At 36.1% G+C, this 20,667-nt stretch overlaps 5 protein-coding genes across 9 annotated transcripts; 2 read left to right on the forward strand and 3 right to left on the reverse strand.

The window, feature by feature from the left end:
- Nucleotides 62-1,891, forward strand: LOC104730874 (protein phosphatase inhibitor 2). Its single transcript, XM_010450112.2, has 5 exons — nucleotides 62-184; nucleotides 445-499; nucleotides 798-910; nucleotides 1,159-1,338; nucleotides 1,447-1,891. Exons 2-5 carry the CDS (start codon nucleotides 495-497, stop codon nucleotides 1,704-1,706), a joined length of 558 nt encoding a protein of 185 aa, XP_010448414.1. The 5' UTR covers nucleotides 62-184; nucleotides 445-494; the 3' UTR covers nucleotides 1,707-1,891.
- LOC104730876 (probable transcriptional regulator SLK1) lies at nucleotides 2,707-6,910 on the forward strand. Its single transcript, XM_010450114.1, has 10 exons — nucleotides 2,707-2,976; nucleotides 3,100-3,936; nucleotides 4,020-4,151; nucleotides 4,319-4,367; nucleotides 4,548-4,762; nucleotides 4,854-4,922; nucleotides 5,149-5,249; nucleotides 5,376-5,469; nucleotides 5,543-5,612; nucleotides 5,755-6,910. The coding sequence occupies exons 2-10, from the start codon at nucleotides 3,316-3,318 to the stop codon at nucleotides 6,657-6,659; spliced, it is 2,256 nt and encodes a 751-aa protein (XP_010448416.1). The 5' UTR covers nucleotides 2,707-2,976; nucleotides 3,100-3,315; the 3' UTR covers nucleotides 6,660-6,910.
- Nucleotides 7,634-11,917, reverse strand: LOC104730878 (probable transcriptional regulator SLK3). Its single transcript, XM_010450115.2, has 10 exons — nucleotides 11,701-11,917; nucleotides 10,670-11,502; nucleotides 10,456-10,587; nucleotides 10,239-10,287; nucleotides 9,827-10,041; nucleotides 9,646-9,714; nucleotides 9,277-9,377; nucleotides 9,051-9,144; nucleotides 8,891-8,960; nucleotides 7,634-8,726 (listed from the first exon to the last, which is right to left on the reverse strand). The coding sequence occupies exons 2-10, from the start codon at nucleotides 11,282-11,284 to the stop codon at nucleotides 7,924-7,926; spliced, it is 2,148 nt and encodes a 715-aa protein (XP_010448417.1). The 5' UTR covers nucleotides 11,285-11,502; nucleotides 11,701-11,917; the 3' UTR covers nucleotides 7,634-7,923.
- Nucleotides 12,284-15,233, reverse strand: LOC104730879 (serine/arginine-rich splicing factor RS40-like). 3 transcript variants are annotated; one of them, XM_010450116.2, is made up of 6 exons: nucleotides 15,049-15,233; nucleotides 14,347-14,461; nucleotides 13,573-13,685; nucleotides 13,246-13,487; nucleotides 12,608-13,168; nucleotides 12,284-12,528 (listed from the first exon to the last, which is right to left on the reverse strand). In XM_010450116.2, the coding sequence occupies exons 2-6, from the start codon at nucleotides 14,450-14,452 to the stop codon at nucleotides 12,498-12,500; spliced, it is 1,053 nt and encodes a 350-aa protein (XP_010448418.1). In that variant the 5' UTR covers nucleotides 14,453-14,461; nucleotides 15,049-15,233; the 3' UTR covers nucleotides 12,284-12,497. The 3 variants fall into 3 exon arrangements, with proteins under 3 accessions (XP_010448418.1, XP_010448421.1, XP_010448419.1); XM_010450119.1 differs by lacking the exon at nucleotides 15,049-15,233 and adding an exon at nucleotides 13,901-14,263 and having other exon boundaries at nucleotides 14,347-14,439; XM_010450117.1 differs by lacking the exon at nucleotides 15,049-15,233 and having other exon boundaries at nucleotides 13,901-14,461.
- On the reverse strand, nucleotides 15,936-19,020 carry LOC104730880. 3 transcript variants are annotated; one of them, XR_758526.2, is made up of 7 exons: nucleotides 18,874-19,020; nucleotides 17,257-17,528; nucleotides 17,027-17,100; nucleotides 16,806-16,920; nucleotides 16,508-16,685; nucleotides 16,316-16,386; nucleotides 15,936-16,201 (listed from the first exon to the last, which is right to left on the reverse strand). XR_758526.2 is itself a non-coding variant. In XM_010450120.2 (7 exons), exons 2-6 carry the CDS (start codon nucleotides 17,410-17,412, stop codon nucleotides 16,370-16,372), a joined length of 576 nt encoding a protein of 191 aa, XP_010448422.1. In that variant the 5' UTR covers nucleotides 17,413-17,528; nucleotides 18,874-19,020; the 3' UTR covers nucleotides 15,936-16,201; nucleotides 16,316-16,369. The 3 variants fall into 3 exon arrangements, 2 of the variants coding, with proteins under 2 accessions (XP_010448422.1, XP_019089319.1); XM_010450120.2 differs by having other exon boundaries at nucleotides 16,316-16,425; nucleotides 16,508-16,682; XM_019233774.1 differs by lacking the exon at nucleotides 18,874-19,020 and having other exon boundaries at nucleotides 16,508-16,682.

Here is a 20,667-nt window from a genome sequence, read left to right on the forward strand (position 1 = left end):
TCCCATGTGGCTAACATTAGCATCTATTATGGTCAAAGTCAAATGCACGGACGGCTATCGAGCGTGTGTCCATCGTGGCCAAGGGCGGGGGTTAAAATATGAGATTCTTCTCTTCGCCACGAGAAAAACTTTCCATTTTCAACAAAAGTTGGAAAAGAGAAGAGAAAGAATCGGATTCATAGAGGTAAAGGAAAAATCTTTCGTTACGATGTTCTCATCTTAGAAATCGAAACAAGTACCGATTGGTGTTTATGTCGAATACAATATGTTCCGTTCCGTGTGTTTGGATTTTGGTCGAGGATTAGTCTTTTGTGGTTTCAGGGTCCAATTTCTCTGTGTTTTTATGTCGACGGAGGATAAATTGGTGTTTTGCCTGTAGTAGTATGTCGTTATTTTCTTTATTGTTGTCGTTAAAGATAAGCAAATATATGTTTAATGTTGCAGTCAGGTGAACTATAATATTTTGTTGGGAAAGAGTATATAATCAGCTCAAGATGAAGTACGTTTCTCCTTCTCCCTGTTTCTTTTCACCTTTTTTTTTTTTTTGTAGTAGTTAGACTCTTTGTTAGAATTCTGGAATGCACTTTTCACCTGATAGAGTATAGCATGATCTTCATCTTAGTGAATCTTTTACTTTTGTCTTGGTTTAAGGCTCATGTATTGGCTAGGTGATACATGTTTAGTTTACCTCAGGATGTTTACTATATGTACAATTCAGGCTGCAGCACAATTTTATTTGTTTTCAGCTATTAGCAACACTTATTTTCTCTGTTGAGTGTATACATTTCTTATGGCAGGGGACGTGTACAATGGGATGAAGCTAATATAGTGGAAATTGAATCCAACAAACCTGTAAGGCAGAAGATTACCGAACCAAAGACACCGTATCACCCCATGATTGATGATGATGGTTTGTCCATTTCTCTGTTTTGGACTTTTTTATGGTTTTGGCTACATATATATGCTTCTGGCAATACTGGCATATAGTAAATACAAAATAGTAGTCACCATCTCTATACAGAGGAAATTAAAATAACACAAACATAACCTACAGTATATGCTTCATGTTGGTTAAATTTGAAATGGTGTCAGTCTAGTTGGAAGAGTGACCTGAACAAAATTCTGATATCTTTTTCTTTCTGGGTTGGTTTTATTCAGGTTCTCTGTCTCCTAGAGGAAGATCATTTGACAACTGTGTTGATGAAATGCATCGTGCGGAAGAACTAAGGAATGGTCTGAATGATGTAGCTTCTTCCAGTAAAACTTTGAGCCAGAGATCCGAGTCTGGTGGCTGGAGCTGGTCCGAGGATGACACAGATCCAATGGATGAATATGAAGGTTATTTACAAAACCATATAAATAGATCAAAGTTACATGACTCGTAGTTTCATCAGGTTCTTGATTCCTAGATAACATCTTAATCTATGTTTTTTTGTGCAACTACAGATTCTGAGATTGAGAAAAATGAAAGTTTCAAAGAGCATAGACGGGTACACTATGACGAGTTTCGAATGGTAAAGGAGCTGAGATCCTCTGGGTCTTTCTATGGTAAAGATGCAGAAGTGGATGATGGTGCCAGAATTGTTAAATCCGAGGCAACAATCTCACAAAAAGCTCCCAGTGTTATTATTGGCTCGGATAGAGAAACAGCTGATGGTGATCCGGATGCAATATCACCGGGAAAGACATCTTTGTCCTCTAGTTGATTCAAACCTCAGAATGAACCATTTGTCACTACAGACTACGATGTTACTAAACTCTGTAGCAAACACAAGTTTTAACTACAGACTACGATGTCACTAACTGATATGAATTTTCACTAAAAGTTATTAATTAATGATTGGTGTAATAAGTTTAATATGAAAATAAATACTAGTAATATGTATCCTCACTAATCAGTAATCACTAAAGACCTTTTTCCAAAGTATCTAAAAATACAGAAAAAAACCATTATCAGCTAAATTTGTTAAACAATACTACAAAATTTTATTAATTTGAACCACGTTGATGAATTGATTAAAAATAAAAATAATTAAGAAACAATAACAGGTCAGAATTTGATTGGAAATATACGATGATAGACTTTCAATCTTAACATTAACCTTAGTTGTACCTCTAGATTCCTTTAATTTGTAAATTTCTGACTAATAACAATTTTTATTTTAAATAAATAAAAAAGTGTTATATGATCTCTCTCATTTCTCCTCCATGAATGTTAGACCACCACTTGAATCTTATCGAACGATTCATATGATAACACGAATCTATTGTCCCACTCCTTAGTCCACGAGAGATCTATTAGCACATCAGCACGTGTCGGTGTCTTTTGATCCACGAGGTCGGTGACGCTTAGCTTGTTGACCGGTATAGTCGGTTATTACCGGTTCTTCTATGTTTTTAGAGTTTTTAAATTTTTTGTTTTACGGTCAAACATTTTGAGTTTCTTTTATAATTAAATAATGCAATATACTATATACTTTTCCCCCAATTATGTCTTAATTTGTGAATTGAGATTGAATTTTTAATTTTATTTTTCAATTTCAGGTTAGTATTTTTACATTTTGACTATGGTAGTAATAGTATAGTATTTTAAACATTTATTTTTCTTAATTTTGGGGGGGGCTGAGTTAGATTTGGTTAATGTTTGCGTAAATAAGATTTGTGAAGTCCCCCAAAATAATAAAAGATCTCTCTCTTTCTTTTTTCTTTTCTTTTTCTTTTCTTCTCCAAGTTTTGCCGATATTTTTTTCTTTTTATTTTTTTTTGGTTTTTGCCATCGCTGAATGGTGCAGTAAAGCGTTAATTCTCTCTTTGTGTACTCACTCTCTCCCTCTCTACTGGGTTTCTTTCTTTCTTCTAAAATTTCTGATATTTTTTTATTTATTTTGGAATTGTGAAAGTCCATTTCGTTGACAAGTTTCTTCTGGGTTTTGATTTGAGTTGCCCGATTGGATTCAAAGTTTTAGTCTTTTGTTGGTAAGTTGTATCCTTTTTTTTGCTGAATTTGCTCGTCTGATAATTAGGGCTTTTTGTTTTTTTTCAATTATTGTTTTACCCTTGTTGGATTTGTCTCTGATTTTTCTTTTTCATTTCGTTCAGATTTTGACTACTCAACTCAATCAGCTCAATCAGCTGAATCTTTCTGTAATTCTTGGATCCTGAATGGTTTAATTATCTTAGTTTGATCGGTTAGAATAGAGCATAGCAGCTTGGGATCCGTTTGGCTCAGATTCTGAGAGGAAGGCTTTTCAAAGATTCAAGCTTTTCATTTTCTTTGTATTTGGACGACTTGGTCTGTGTTTTCTCTCCTGGGGCATGAACAGAACGGTAGTCTCAGGAGCTGTCGAATCTAGTTTCTCATTGACTGATGCTGTTGGTTCGGAAGTTCTAAATATGCAGAGGAGCAGTGGCATCAATAATAATAATAATAATAGTATGCGTATCCCAACATCACCAATGTCTTTCTCCTCGAGTAGCGTTAACATGCCTGGTTCATCTGTTCTTGATGGGTCTGCTTCAATGCAACACTTACCTCAGCAGCAGTACCAACAACTACAACAGCAAGCTGGGCAAGGTTCAGTTCCAATGAGGGAGAACAGTTATTCCCATGTCGATAAGAAACCCAGATTAGAAGTGAAGCAAGAGGACTTGTTGCAGCAGCAGATTTTACAGCAGTTGATCCAGCGTCAGGACCCTACTGGAAGGAATCCGCAGTTGCAAGCTTTGCTTCAGCAGCAGAGACTAAGGCAACATCAGCAGATTCTTCAATCCATGTCACCCTCTCAGAGACTCCACTTCCAGCAACAGCATCAGCTGAGACAGCAATTACAGCAACAAGGCACTCAACAGATCCCTCCTAATGTACGTCCTTATGAAGTTGGCGTGTGTGCTCGCAAATTGATGATGTACTTGTATCACCTGCAGCAACGACCTGCTGTAAGCTAATTCTAATCTGTGGACTTTTTAACATTTTCATCACTTCTGTTCAAGTTCTAACCATTACTGATACCTCTTTGTAGGAAAATTGCATTACCTATTGGAGAAAATTTGTGGCAGAATACTTTTCACCTCGTGCAAAGCAAAGGTTGTGCTTGTCACAGTACGAAAGTGCTGGCCATCATGCCCTTGGCATGTTTCCACAGGCTGCTCCGGTCAGTTTCTTCTTTGCTCTGTGTTTTTTTTATATTTTATGATATTGATGTTCTGTATCTCTGTATCTTTAGCCATATAAGTTTACTCCACCTGTACTGTTTATGAATTTTACTACAGTACACAAATTTTTTAAATTAATCAGTCAATCTTCTCGTTGTGATTGCAGGATATGTGGCAGTGTGATCTTTGTGGCACCAAATCTGGAAAGGGATTTGGTAAGAGAGTTGCAAATTTCATTCTTGTGTGTACTTGTATTTCTGTGCCTTTACTTGAGCATAATGAAACAACTTACACATTTTAATTGCTCTCTTTTTATTGTTTTAAACGTTACTTATTGTATTAAAACAATTTGGTCAAAGAAGTAGCTAACTGTTACTTCTCGTGTTAATCTGCAGAAGCAACATTTGATGTACTTGCCAGACTTATTGAAATTAAATTTGCAAGTGGTATTATTGATGAGCTCTTATATCTGGATCACCCTCGAGAAAACAGATTTCCCAATGGACTGATGATGTTAGAATATAGAAAAGCAGTCCAGGAAACTGTACACGAGCAGTTTCGTGTTGTCCGTGAGGGCCATCTTCGCATCATATTCTCTCAAGATTTGAAGGTATCTACAACAACTCTCTGGTTCAAACTTTTGAAAAGAGAAGAAAAAAATCAATCAGCAGTGTGCTTAACTTTACTTTGCTTCTTTCTAGATATTGTCTTGGGAGTTTTGTGCTCGGCGTCATGAAGAGCTTCTTCTTCGCAGACTTATTGCTCCGCAGGTCCTATTCTAACCCTTGCGTAAATTATAAAGAACTTAACTTTACAAAAAAAACATTTCTCGTCAACTGTGTGGCTATGTTTCCCTAAACATTTTGTGTAATGTGCTTATCTTTTGGTTTCCTATGAATTAGAGCACAAAGTTTGTAATTTTACTTCAAAACAGATGTTTGTAGATGCTGCAACGCTGTTAAGAAGTGTACTAAAATCTTATTATTGGTCATGCAGGTGAACCAGTTGCTTCAGGTTGCACAAAAATGCCAGAGCACGATCTCAGAGAGTGGATCAGAGGGAGTTTCTCAGCAGGATTTACAGTCAAATAGTAACATGTAAATTGATCCTTATTTTCCTTTTTACATCCTGTATGGTGGTTGCAGACTATTCTTTTATTTTCGATTCTCTGGCATTTCTTTCTAGTGCTCTTTGTCATTCTTGGGTGCTAATTTGTGTATCAGGGTCTTGGGGGCAGGACGGCAACTGGCAAAGTTCATGGAATTACAGTCACTGAATGATCTTGGCTATCCAAAAAGATATATCCGAACTCTGCAGGTACTCATTAGCTCCTTTCCTAGCTACTAATTTTGTATATGAAGTCCTAATATTGAGCCATTGCATGTGACAGATATCTGAAGTTGTCAAGAGCATGAAGGATCTGATGAATTTCACTGGCGAGCACAAAATCGGCCCTATTGGTAAGTCTACTAATTTTCCCGCTGGTGCATCTTTCACTTGAAATATCTACTGATTTTTGTAACTCTCCTGGTGAAAATGTTCTCTTTGATTTTCTGAATGAATATGAATGTTATGTGATGCCTGCTTATGTCATTTATGCAGAGGGGTTGAAACGGCTTTTGGAACAGACGGTGACAGTAAAGCTCCAGAGACAGAAAATGCAAGAGCTGGAGCAGTTTGGGAATAGTGGATCTATGAATGGCCCAGCTCAAGCTCAAATGGGATTAACTTCAGGAACGATGAATGGATCAACTGGCAACAACTCCAATAATCACCATCAAATTGTTGGTCGTGGAGCAATGAGTGGGCAAGCTCAAGCTCAAATGGCGTTATCTTCAGGGACGATGGGCGGCTCAACTGCCAACAACAACTCCAATAATCACCATCAAATCGTTGGTCGTGGAGCTATGAATGACTCAGCTCAAGCCGCAGAAGCTCTGACCAAGTACCAAAGCATGCTTATGAGACAAAATGCTATGAATAACCCAAACTCAAATACGGGCAAACAAGAGGGGTTCTCGAGTCAGAACCCTACCCCAAACTCAAACCAGAGTCCATCTTCGTCGTCTCATCAGAGGCAGAACCTAGCTGCAGGTGGATTTCCCAGCTCTTCTCAAATGCAACAGCAACAGCGAACCATGAGCGCTCCCAACATGCTTCCGCAGAATCACCCTCATCATTTGCAATCACCACATTCACATGGTAACAGTCAGGAGCAGCAGATGCTTCATCAGCTGTTGCAGGAGATGTCTGAAAATGGAGCGAGTGTGCAACAGCAGCAAGCCTTTTCGGGTCAAAGTGGTAGCAACAGTAACGCAGAGAGAAACACAACTGCCTCTACTTCCAACATCACAGAAGGAGGCCGAGTTCCAAGCCGCAACAACAGTTTTAAAGCAGCCTCAAACAATAACCTTCATTTGTCAGAAGATATATCGGTTACAGGACTATCTCATGATTTCTCAGAAGACGGCTTCTTCAACAACAGTGATATCTATGGTGGCTTGTAATATCCCGACAAAACAGAGGCATTGTTACTTTGACTTAACACATTGAAAGAGAATTTAGGGCTTATTCTTCTCATTTAGGTTGGTCTTTGTATAGAAACCAAAGAGATATGAGGCCAATGAAGGTATTTGTGATTTGTTGTAACTTATCTATAGGAACTTTTAGCATCTTATTTTTTCCCTTTTAGAGATGGTAAAGATGTAATCTCAAGATTATTTCTGCAAACACTTCCAAGCGATTTTATTCTTATTAATGCTTTTACTTTGTCAACGAGTTTGAGTTGGAAGTCATAAAACTTAATATAGTACCAGAGGATAATTTGTTGATCCAAATAGGGTTTTATATCTCGAACTAAAGTGGGATTTGGATCTATATGGACTGATAAGAGTCATCATCTTGAAGGGGCTCGTAAGTTATATGGAAAAATTTTAAAACATAACAAGTTGCAACACAACTTGAACTACTCATGAGCCTTGTTTAAAAGTTGTATGACCTCTTTTATCGTGTATGGCTGTATGCTATTAATCGAATCATTGTGGATTTTTCTGTAGAGTTGCTCTTCAACTTGAAGAAACGGGTTTCTATAGAGTTGGTCTTCAGATAAGGAACATAAAAAACATTACCATAGAATGCACATACAAGCATGTTTTTATGCAAATATAGAACTTATCAGATTAAGGTTTTAATGGCATATTCCAGAGGGTTCATTTTTTTGTTAACTAATACTCCCTCCGTTTCAAAATATAGGATGTTTTAAGCAAAGCACGCAGATTAAGAAGTCTTTACTTTTAACAAGTTCAACCAATCAGAAACAATACTGCATAATATAAAATACTAAACTAATCTAAAAGTTACATTGAAATTTGAAAGCATCCTATATTATGAAACAACAAACTTCTCCAAAACATCTTATATTTTGAAACGGAGGGAGTAAAATATAAACAAGTAGTTACTATTTAGAATCCGTAAAAGGATGAGCAACTTAAAAAACCTCTCTATAAAGTATAAACAGATTGTTAAAAAAAAAGAATAAGATTACTTGATAGTGTTGGCAGAAATCATTATCTAAGATTTCATCTCACTATCACTAAAAGGGGAAAAGGAGATGAAAGCTAAAGTGCCTATGAAGTTACCACAAATCTTCCTTCGTTGGTCTCATATCTCTTTGGTTTCTATACAAAGACCAACCTAAATGAGAAGAATAAGCCCTAAATTCTCTTTCACTGTGTTAAGTCAAAGTAACAATGCTTCTGTTCTGCTTGGATATTACAAGCCACCATAGATATCGCTGTTGTTGAAGAAGCCATCTTCTGAGAAATCATGAGATAGTTCTGGAACCGATATATCTTCCGGCAAATGAAGGTTGTTGTTTGATGCTGCTTTGAAACTGTTGTTGCGGCTTGGTACTTGGCCTCCTCCTGAGATGTTGGAAGTAGATGCAGTTGTGTTTCTCTCAGTGTTACTGTTGCTACCACTTTGACCCGAAAAGGCTTGTTGCTGTTGCACACTCGCTCCATTTTCCGACATCTCCTGCAACAGCTGATGAAGCATCTGCTGCTCCTGATTGTTACCATGTGAATGTGGTGATTCCAAATGATGAGGATGATTCTGCGGAAGCATGTTAGGAGCGCCATTCATGGCGCGCTGCTGCTGTTGCATTTGAGGAGAGCTGGGAAATCCACTGGTAGCTAGGTTCTGCCTCTGATGGGACGACGAAGATGGACTCTGGTTTGAGTTTGGGGTAGGGTTCTGACTCGAGAACCCCTCTTGTTTGCCCGTATTTGAGTTTGGGTTATTCATAGCATTTTGTCTCATAAGCATGCTTTGGTAGTTGGTCAGATCTGCTGCCGCTTGAGATGAGCCATTCATAGCTCCACGACCAACAATTTGATGGTGATTATTGGAGTTGTTGTTGGCAGTTGAGCCGCCCATCGCTCCTGAGGATAACGCCATTTGAGATTGAGCTGGCCCACTCATTGCTCCACTACTCCCAAACTCCTCCATCTCTTGCATTTTCTGTCTCTGGAGCTTCACTGTTGCCGTCTGTTCCAGAAGCTGTTTCAACCCCTCTGCATAAGGGATATCAGCAGTCAGAAACATAATAACCAGATCAAACACAGCCTTTCAACTGGAGCGTTGCAGAAATCAGTATTATTAGATTGAAATTTACGCCAGAGGGGAAACCTCGTTTTTGGTCTAAGAAGAATGATGTAGATCGGAATACTAGACTTACCAATAGGGCCAATTTTGTGCTCGCTAGTGAAATTCATCAGATCCTTCATGCTCTTGACAACTTCAGATATCTGTCAGTCACAATGAGTTACACTATTAGGACTTCTTGAGACTACAATACAAATACAAAGATAACAGCTAGGAAAGGAGGAAATGAGTACTTGTAGTGTTCGGATATATCTTTTTGGATAGCCAAGATCATTCAGCGACTGTAATTCCATAAACTTTGCTAGCTGCCGTCCTGCTCCCAAGACCCTGACACAAATTAGCACCCGGAAATGATATAGAGCACTAGAAACAAATGCCAGAACATGGACAATAAAAGAATAGTCTGCATCGACATTATTGGTTGTAGAAAGGTATATTAAGTGTTACGGATCAACTAACATGTTACTGTTTGACTGTAAATCCTGCTGAGAAACTCCCTCTGAACCACTATCTGAAATCGTGCTCTGGCATTTCTGTGCAACCTGAAGCAACTGGTTCACCTGCATAACCAATAATACCTTTTCAATACAGTTGCCAACAGCCCAGCACCATTGCAGCATGTCTGTTCTGAAGTAAAATTACTTTATGCTATATTTCATAGGAAACCAGAAGATAAGCACTTAATATAAACTATTTAAGGAAACAGGGTCTATTAGCCATCCTCAAATTCATAATCAAGAGTTTCAGAAAAACAGAGTTATACAGTTGACCAAAAAATCTCTTAAGCTCCTAATAAAAAACGCAACGGCCATGCAATTAAAATAGGACCTGTGGAGCAATAAGTCTGCGAAGAAGAAGCTCTTCATGACGCCGAGCACAAAACTCCCAAGACAGTATCTAGAAAGAAGCAGATTCAAGATTAACTAATCATTAGCACACTATTGATTGTTTTTTTCTTTGCTTTTCATGTTCTTCAATGAATTTTGAAACAGAGAATTGTTCTAGATACCTTCAGATCTTGAGAGAATATGATGCGAAGATGGCCCTCACGGACAACACGAAATTGCTCGTGTACAGTTTCCTGAACTGCTTTTCTGTATTCTAACATCATCAGTCCATTAGGAAATCTGTTTTCTCGTGGGTGGTCCAGATATAAGAGCTCATCAATGATGCCACTCGCAAATTTAATCTCAATAAGTCTGGCAAGCACATCGAAGGTTGCCTCTGCAAAACAAGAAGATGACAGTGCTTAGCTACTATTTTGACGGGAGAGTTTTTAAAACAATTATCAGAGTTTTAAACAATTATCAGAGTTTTAAACAATTAAAGAGAGCAATTAGCATATGTGAGTTGCTTCATTGTGCTCAAGTGAAGGCAAAGTGATACAGTACACACAAGAATGAAATTTGCAACTCTCTTACCAAATCCCTTTCCAGACTTGGTGCCGCAAAGATCACACTGCCACATATCCTGCAAACACAACAAGAAGATGGACTTATTAACTTAAAAAATCTGTGTACTATACTGAAATTCATAAATAGCACAGGTGGAGTAAACTTATATATGGCTAAAGATACAGAGATACAGAACATCAATATCATAAAAGATCAAAAAACACAGAGCAAAGAAGAAACTGACCGGAGCAGCCTGTGGAAACATGCCAAGGGCATGGTGCCCAGCACTTTCGTACTGTGACAAGCACAACCTTTGCTTTGCACGAGGTGAAAAGTATTCTGCCACAAATTTCCTCCAATAGGTAATGCAATTTTCCTACAAAGAGGTATCAATAATGGTTAGAACTTGAATAGAAGTGATGAAATTGCTAAAAGTCCAAAGATTAGAATTAGCTTACAGCAGGTCGTTGCTGCAGGTGATACAAGTACATCATCAATTTGCGAGCACACACGCCAACTTCATAAGGACGTACATTAGGAGGGATCTGTTGAGTGCCTTGTTGCTGTAATTGCTGTCTCAGCTGATGCTGTTGCTGGAAGTGGAGTCTCTGAGAGGGTGACATGGATTGAAGAATCTGCTGATGTTGCCTTAGTCTCTGCTGCTGAAGCAAAGCTTGCAACTGCGGATTCCTTCCAGTGGGGTCTTGACGCTGGATCAACTGCTGTAAAATCTGCTGCTGCAACATGTCCTCTTGCTTCACTTCTACTCTGGGTTTCTTATCGACATGGGAGTAACTGTTCTCCCTCATTGGAACTGAACCTTGCCCAGCTTGCTGTTGTAGTTGGTACTGCTGCTGCTGCTGAGGTAAGTGTTGCATTGAAGCAGAGCCATCAAGAACCAATGAACCCGGCATGCTAATGCTATTCGGGGAGAAAGACATTGGTGATGTTGGGATACGCATATTATTATTATTGATGCCACTACTCCTCTGCATATTCAGAGCTTCCGAACCAACAGCATCAGTCAATGAGAAACTAGATTCAACAGCTCCTGAGACTACCGTTCTGTTCATGCCCCAGGAGAGCAAACACAGACCAAGTCGTCCAAATACAAAGGACAGATTCAGAGAAATGAAAAGCTTGAAACTTTAATCTGAGCCAACAACAAAGCCAAACGGATCCTAAGCGGCTAAGCTCTATGTTCACCGATCAAACTGAGATAATTAAACCATTCAGGATCCAAGAGAGATTGAGCTAGTTTTCAAAGCCTGAGCACCCCAGTGGTCAAAATCTGAATGAAATGGAAACATAAATCAGCGACTAGAGACAAATCCAACATATAAACCATATAGAGTTCGTCGATGCAACAAAGAGAAGACGGAAAGGCGAATTCTTTATAACACTCGAAAGCCCTAATTATATCAGACTAGCAAATTCTGAAGCATACCATAGTTACAGACATCTCTCTATCTCAAAGGATGAAACTTACCAACGAACAAACTTCAAATCAAATCAAAAGCCAGAAACTTTCAACCAAGTAGACTCGACTTGCACGAATCCCAAAAAAAAAATCTGAATTTGAAGAAACCCAGTTGAGAGGGAGGGAGTAAACAAAAAAAGATTAAAACTTTACTGCAGCAATTGTAAAACCAAAAAATAATGGATGAGATATCCTTTTCTTGACAATAGTTTTTAGTCACAAATCTTTATGCCAACACAAACATAAATAATATATATTGATTTTTATATATTGGGACTAGTCTTCAGTCCAAAAAATAGAACAAAAGTTTAAGATTAGTCCGAGCGTTGTCAAAAAGCGTTTGATGAGTTTTTTTAGATCGAAGGGAGTCAATAGGTCTGTCCTAAGTCCTAACGTTGTCATGAAACGTTTATCAATGTGTTCCATTTTGTCACTGAATGTGTTTTGATGTTCGCATTCGAGCCGCGATTTTATTGACAAGGATAAGCGTTGGTAGCTAATTTGGTTATATGTATTCTATGCAGGTTAGGAACAAGATGCATACAATACAAGGTTGGAGTGATTGATAATAATGCCTTAATTAACTCTATGATTGGAGTTCAAACTGAGATGATAATAACGGAAAATGCAGTACCTTGGCATACAGACAAAAGTTTTATAATCCGACAATAAAAAGAGATCCAAGTTGGAATCTACCAGAAAAGACATTTAAGCAAGAGACCAAATCTAAATACGACGACACATTGTTGACTACAAACAAACAGTTACAACATCCTACTTTGATAGAGGTTGTGGATCCACTTTCATCACTCGTCAGCAGGTGGTGAACGAGACCGGCTGCAACATCAAGATCAAGAATGATGGTTAGATTCATGGCATCATAATATAAAGCATCAAAGTATGTCAACTAACTAACCTCTTCTGCATCGGGCTCTCTGCACCATCGTAGCCACCATCACTGTCTCTTCTTCCAATTGAGCCAGGGCTTTCAACTTGGCCATTCTCAGGGCTAGACCTCGATCTCTCCCTCCTCCTTTCGATTGGACTATCAACTTCACCCGCTTCATTTATCGGACTTTCCTTCTTCAATGGGCTGTGATCAGGGCTAATCCTCTCTCTCTTGTTGTTGGGACTGCGGCTGCTGTACTTAGGGCTTGCGACTCTCTCCCTCCTACGAGGACTATCATTGCCTCTGCGGTCACGACTGTACTCGGGACTGCCACGCCTTGATTTCTTGTAAGGACTTGGGCTACGTCTTCTGCCATAGTCAGGACTGGTCCTTTCCTTTCTGTATGCAGCAACAGGACTAGCACCTCGGCCATAATCAGGGCTTCCTCTTTCTCTTTTGTAAGGACTAGGTGATCGCCTTCTCCTTTCAGGTGACCTATCACGGCGTCTTTCAGGACTGTGACCATTCCCTCTAGCATCATCATCCTTCACCGCATACTCCACCGCGATCACCTTATCCATCAGCTTACTGAATGAAAACACAAGCGAAATGTTAATCTTAAGTAAAGAAAGCAATTAGATACTGAACTGGACAGGAACACAAACCTGTTATTTGTAGCATCCAGCGCCTTGGTGGCATCCTCTTGTGCCTCGTATTGGATAAATGCAAAATTCCTCCTGATCCTAACGTTTACGATTTTTCCATACGGCTCAAAGTGTCTCTCAAGATCCCGGGTCCTAGTAATATCCGCATCAAAGTTGATAACAAAGAGAGTCTTGGAAGGTTTCATGCTGGATGAGGATCTCCTTGAACCACCACCAGATCTTCTATCACCTCCTCGTTCACTCTATGCACAGACCCATTAATGCTATCAGTATTTCAAACCTCACAATTAAGACTGAAAGAAAAAAATCTGGAGGTCAAAATCCTACCTTTGTCCACTCAACACGAAGTCTACGTCCCTTACGCCCAAATTCAATGCGGTCAAGCGCTCGGATGGCATCTTCAGCATCCCTTTCATCTTCCATGTACACAAAAGCAAAGCCTGGAGAAAGAAAAGAAGTAAAAAGCATAGATCTGAGTACATGAACAGTGAGGAAGTAAACCAGGTTAAGAACCTCCAGCAAACACGAAGACTGCCCTCTCTCCTTCAGAGACATCAAAAAGCCATACTTGCCTACTAGGACAAATTAAATTTTGAACATTCCTAGAAACCTAAAAAACTCTGCAAACCAATTGACCAGTAGAGCAGTTACAGACCTTGCATTATGGAATTAATATGTCAAGGAACAACTGAAAATGTGGAAGTCAGACGGGATGTGAATGAAAAGAGAGTGCCTTCTCCATTGCAGAGGTATGTCCAAGAGTGCAATGTCTATGAGGAATGAAATGCAATAAAGATGGCAGTGCTATAGCGGATGGAAAGTGACTTGTTTTGTGGACCAAGGAGATGAATTTTCTCTATGGCAAGGCGGCATGGCAAGGTGGATATGGTCGCTGTTTAGTACTTCCTTCTAAAGGGAGAGTCCTCCAGAGCCATCTCGTGGAGTGAACATGGAAGTGGATTTGTATGACATGCATTTGAATTTTGCTTTTTCTCATCGCACTAAGTGGTTTATAATACTGCTTTTTTCATCGAGGTTAACCACAAAGATAAAGAGTAGATAAAAGGCAGAAGAAAGAAAAAGAAAGAAAAAAAGGCTTACCAGCTTTCATATCCACCCTCTCAACCTTGCCATATTTCCTGAATAGCCGTTCAAGATCACCCTCACGAGCATCATACTCAAAGTTACCACAGAAGACTGGCTTCATGCTTGCTTCCTGCATAGATGATATACAATGTAAAAAGATTCATGAGACTAACCAGTAACCACCCACGAAAAAGTACATAGGATAATTCAAACAAGAAGAAGATCACAAGGGCTTTGTCAACAAGCAGATGGATAGGTGTCACCAAAATGAAAACTTTAAAAATGTATATCAGCAATCAAAACCAAATCAATTTTGATTGTGTATAATAGATTTGCTTTGCTCAATTATTATTCATATCAAATCACAAATTCAAGCCTTCAGATGTATTAAAAACAAAAAAAATCTGTCAAAATCCATACTACGAAAGATCCAATATTATAACCACAAAAAGTACAAAAGAGTCAAGTTAATGCATCAGATCTAATCGAACTTGAGATCTGAAATAACTCGCAAGAGGAAGCAAACGAGAACAAAGCAAGCAAAAGCATGAATCTTTACCACCAAAACAAACAAAGAAGCTCTCATAAGATTTTACAATTAAGAAAGAAAAGAAAAAAAAGAAAACGAGATCGACGAATTCCAAAAGTTGTACAGAGCAAAACAGATCAGATCCTTTCAAGAACTCGAGACTCATGAAAAACAGACAATCAATATACCTGCTGAAGGAAGGAAGAATGATCAAAAATGGAATGATTTTGGCAGTTGTTGTGTAGCGTTGAAACCAAACAAAGCTCACTTCCGAGGAGAGAGATGAGATGGTGAAAGTATAACTAGTACAGAGCAGAGCAGAGCAGAGCAGATAGATATTTTTTTATCTTTTCGAAGACATTTTGTTCAGTTTGGTAAAGGTACTTTTGGTTTTCCTTTTTTTTTTTTTTTTTAAATATACGTCTTTGACTTTCTTATTTGTTTTCTCAAGTTATAAATAAAATTATACTAGTCTTTTTAAGTATTTTTAGCTGTCTACTTTATTGGCCCAATCCGTTAATAATATGTTAAGATAAGAGTTACAAAGTGCATTGATGCACGTATGAAGCTGATAGCTTAGAGCGCACATATTACAAGAAATTACAACTAAGAGAGTGGAGTAAAGATAAAGTTAACGTTTCTGGAATTACAACATTAACGGATTTGGTGTTGGGTGGAATTTCGGGTTTAGTATTTAAATTTGAATCAGTCTCTTGGCTAAATTGGCTGGTATATGCTTCACTGATCTAATATATGCCTTGAGAATATTGTACAAATATTCTCGTTGTTGCCTTTTAATATAACGATGCAATTCAACATAATTTCATAATTTCCATGAAAGTTTCAGATGGCTTCTATATATAATCATGCACATCTCATCAACAAACCCAGTCGATAAGAAGAAGAAAAAAATTTCACGATTGGTTGCTCAATTTCGATGATTAAATGACAAATGAGGAAGCAAATTGATTAAAAAAAAAAAAAAAAAACAAATTGGGTTAAATGACAAATTCTTTGACCTGCTAAACACATTGGGCAAATCATCATGAAAAAAGATTTCTCAAAACCAAACATGTAACATAATTATTAAAAGGTTTTTTTTTTAAGTCATATAAAAAAAGCATGGCGAGTTTAAGTTACAAAATTAAACAACTGGAAAACATCGTCCAGGGGATTAATAAAAAAAGAGAAAGAGAGAGCGGAAATATATATATATATATATATATATATATATATATATATATTTACTAGAGACATAGGTGGGGATTTAAGTTTTGCACTTTGAAATTGGTCGGAGCTGCTAAGCTATGGCGAACCAGGTGTGTGCAAAAACATTCCAACCTATATGAGCAAGAAACAATCCACCATCACCACTCATCCAAATAGCTACTGCTAACTAAATAATTCATGATACACATGAGAGAGAGAATAATCAAAAGAAATGGACAACGTTACCTATCTTATGGCGATGGCGACTGAGGCATGGAGGTTGAGGTGGTAGCAATATCATTAGACGACAACTTCTCCTGTTAAATGATTGATCACATAAGTTGGGTTGTAAGAGCCTAGATAGATATTGACAGTTATATATGTAAGAGCCTAGATATTTACAGATATATATATGAAAAGAAAGTAAATTATATATACCTTGAGTATCAAATTTATCAGAGTCAAGAGTGGTCTGATAATCTTTGTATTTCTTGCGCAACTCTTTAATTTGTTCTTTTGCCTTGGATAGCTCAGCTTTGGTTTCGAGATACTTTTCTTTGTAGGAATATTTGATGCTAGAACTTTGTATTCCTGTTTTCTGACTTTGCATTTCCTACTAATATATAAATAAACTTACATTTATTTTAAGTATTCGTATTAGAAATTATATTATATTATAAATCAATTGCAAAGGGTTATATATATATATATATGAAAAGAAGGTAAATTTATATACCTGGGTATCAAATTGATCAGAGTCAGGCGTGGTCTGATACTGATCAGATCCCTTCAAGTCGTCGTCAAGTTTTTTCATACGGGTAGAACAAGCTCGCAGCGACTGTGAGGCCAACCTGCATAGCATATATATAAGAGCAACATTTAACAACCATTACCATCAACAATAAAAGTTATCTATACAAACAACACATTAGAGAGATGATAAAAATGAATATATACGTTGACGTCCGCTGAAGCTTGGCAGTGTTAGCCTTTTCCTTTCTAGGATATATACGAGTCAACTTCGGCTCTGGCTGTTATCAATCAATTATATAAAGATGTTCTTGTTAAGAAACTAATCAATCAATAATTATAAATAAATTAAATAAAAAGCCCCTAGCGATAACAGAAAAATTAATTCTCAATTCCGGATTTGCAAATATGTATATGAGAAGAAAGAAGCCAATCACCCTTTTCAGCACAGACTGAAGCCAGTCCTGATTGAGAGAATCCAACCACTCCTTACAAATACCGCGACGCACACATGTGCGAACTTGAGCAGCCAAAGACGGCCGGTATCGCTTTCTTTTCTCTCTCGCAAACGGATCCTTCCCACCTCTTCTCATACTACCGTTCTTCTGCAGTTATGCTGTGCCTCCTCTAAAACTCTTTTCTTTTTTCTTTTGGGTGGGGGGTGTTATGCTGAAAACCCTAGCTTGGTATATATACAAGTAATTTGGGCCTAAATCAACGTTAATATTTTTGTAAAAACTAAAATTTCCACCAAAAATTAAAAAATCAAAAATTCAAAAACCAAAACCCAAAAAACTAGAAATTAGAAATCAATCACAAATAAAATCTACAAAAAAATTCATGGCCTTAGTCTTAGCAGTCTGCTATAAACAACAATTCATAAAATAAAAGCCCAACCAAAACATATACATCCATTCACAAAAAAAATTCCTGGACATTAATTAATTTTCATCAATTCATCTTTACTTCGTTTTCGATTCATATTAACATAAGATCGATTCAGCTACCGTAACTCTCATCATTCGGTAGAGAAGAAAAGAGAAGAAAAATATATACACCACAAATAGTGTTGTTACTTATCTATACTAGTATTTTTGCAGCAATTTTTGCTCAAAAATACTAATAAGGAAAGTTTTAACAATTAATGCTATTAATGCAATTAATTCTGTCGACCTCTAGCAATTTTATATAGATCTCTTAGTATTTTATAGGCCTCTTGATAATTCATAATTTAAGGGCCACCATTTATTTAGGTTGTAGACAAAACGATGTCCAAAACTTCATAGGACCCGCGAAAATATACTCTTTGCTAATAATCTAGACAAAATTTCCGAAAAATGAATTTGTAGACAAAATTTCCGGAAAATGAATTTATACACAAAATTTCCAGAAAATTACATTGCAATAACTACGACATTAATGATATTCTCAATTGCCAAAATGATTCTGAATACAAATGAGTAGACTCTTGATTTATCAGGCATTCAAACTTTAAAACTTTTATTTGGTTTATTCCGGTTCTTTAATTTAAAGATTTTAAAAATGTTAAATATGAAAAATATTTAAAACTTTTAAAAAGTTAAATATGATAAATATTATACCGTAGATACACAATAAATATTAAAAGTTAAGATGATATAGTGTGAGTTAAAACCCGATATTTATATAAATTAAAAAATAGCAGTAATTCGGTGTTACACGGGTAATCGTTTCATTATTTTGTTAACATTGTCAGTAGAGTCAGAGAATAGACATATCTAATTAAATTTAAATTAATATTATATAAAAAAAATAAATTATATTACGGTATTATATGGTTTATTTAACAATTATTATATAACTATAACATATTTGACCAATAAATACAATTTATAATTTTAATATTTTAATTATAAATAATTTTGCCCTGCGGTGTACCGCGGGTCCTAATCTAGTTTATACTAGTATTTTTGCAACAGTTTTTGCTCAAAATACTTTTTGGAAAATTTTACACTTTTTTTGGAAAATACTAGTAATTTATACCAAAATGATTCTGAATACAAATGAGTAGAAACCTTGATTTATCAGGCATTTAAACTTCAAATACTTTTATTTGACCCCACGAACTTTGTCTTTCTCTCAGTCTTCCTACGGCGGCGATTTACTCCTCCCATACTACCGTTCTTCTGCGGATATGCTGTGCCTCCTCTAAAACTCTTTTTTTTTCTTTTTGGTGGGGGTGGTATGCTGAAAACCCTAGCTTGGTATATATGCAAGTTATTTGGGCCTAAAACAACGTTTATAATCTTCGACTCCTGATCTGGCCCAAACTACATTTTTCTCTGGTTTATTTTATAAATAAATGGTACTCAGATAATATACGATACTAGAATTTAACCACCGTCAGATAATATTTTTAATTTTAAAATTTCTATTTGTTATTTTATTATTGTTTTATTAATTTTAAAAATATAAAATTTTACAGGTTTTTGATATAAGTATTTAAAATATAGGATTTTTTAGTATTTTCAAGGTTTTAACCCGTATGTTATATGTATAGCCTAGTAATACATTTATCTCCTGGTACACCTCTAAAAGTGCTTTTTTAAAAAAAAACAATTCCACTTAACTCCCTATATGAGATTAATGCCAACCCGTCTCACCAAAATCAATTTAAGAAAATTTAGTATTTGAGTTTCTCTGCAATGTTATTTATGGGATTATTTTAGGGGTTAATATTGTAAATAAAACAAATTAAATAACCAAAACTTCAAAGGCATAACACAAAATATACTTTAAAAATAATAATATAGATATTTAGGAAACAAAATCTGTCGTGATACTATCTTTGGAAACTTTTGAGGGGTTAATGTTGTAAATAAAAAAATAAATAACCAAAACTTCATGGACATAACACAAAATGTACTTCAAAAATAATAATATAGATAGATATTTAGTAAACAAAACCTGTCGTGATACTATTTTTGGAAATTTTTGAGGGTTTAATGTTGTAAATATAAAAGAGCATAACACAAAATATACTTCAAAAATAATAATATACTACACTTTAACCCGTGGTACACCACAGGTCTATAATTTATTATTATTTATAACTTATATTGTATTTGTATGTTAAATTGTGATTGTTTTGTAAATAAAGGAATAACTAAAAATTTTAGCCACTTAAGGATTAATTAAAATTTTCAGCCATTCAAACGACGGAAACTCTTTTTTATAATTTCAAAATTTAATAAATAAATAAACTGAAAATATAAGAATTCATGATACATATAATGATAAAAAATATAATATAATTAGTAGCTTAAAAGTTAAAATCCCTAAATATATGGCGATGCTGGTCAAAAATTTGATTTTGAAATGTTTATTTTTTTTACAGTTTTACTTTTAATTAAACTATTTAATATTTATGTCTTGAATTTGTGTTGTTTCAGATTTTTTGAATATGGTTTTTATGTTTGGAGATTTATTATATCTATATATATATATATATATATCAATATATATGTATATACGTTTCCTACACGTTTCTATTACTTAATTTTTGAAAAAACACATTTCCTGTTTCCGAAACGTTTCGTTTCCGCGTATCCGTTTCCGTTTCCATGTAACATAGTAAATATCTACTCTTTTTTGCCCCTAAAAATAAATAAAAATCTACTCTTTTTACTTTGACTTTGAAAATTACTTTAAGATTTGCCTTTTTACGATTATATGGATTAGCGGCACACACATACGTAAATTAACCTTCGCTATACAATAATGAATATTCTTTTTCGTCGTACAACTTTTCAACACATTGTTCCACTTTATTTTTCCTTTTTTTTTTTTTTTTTTTTTTTAAAAAAAAA

This window comes from Camelina sativa, chromosome 12 (assembly GCF_000633955.1).
Source record: "Camelina sativa cultivar DH55 chromosome 12, Cs, whole genome shotgun sequence".
Classification (NCBI taxonomy): Eukaryota; Viridiplantae; Streptophyta; class Magnoliopsida; order Brassicales; family Brassicaceae; genus Camelina; species Camelina sativa.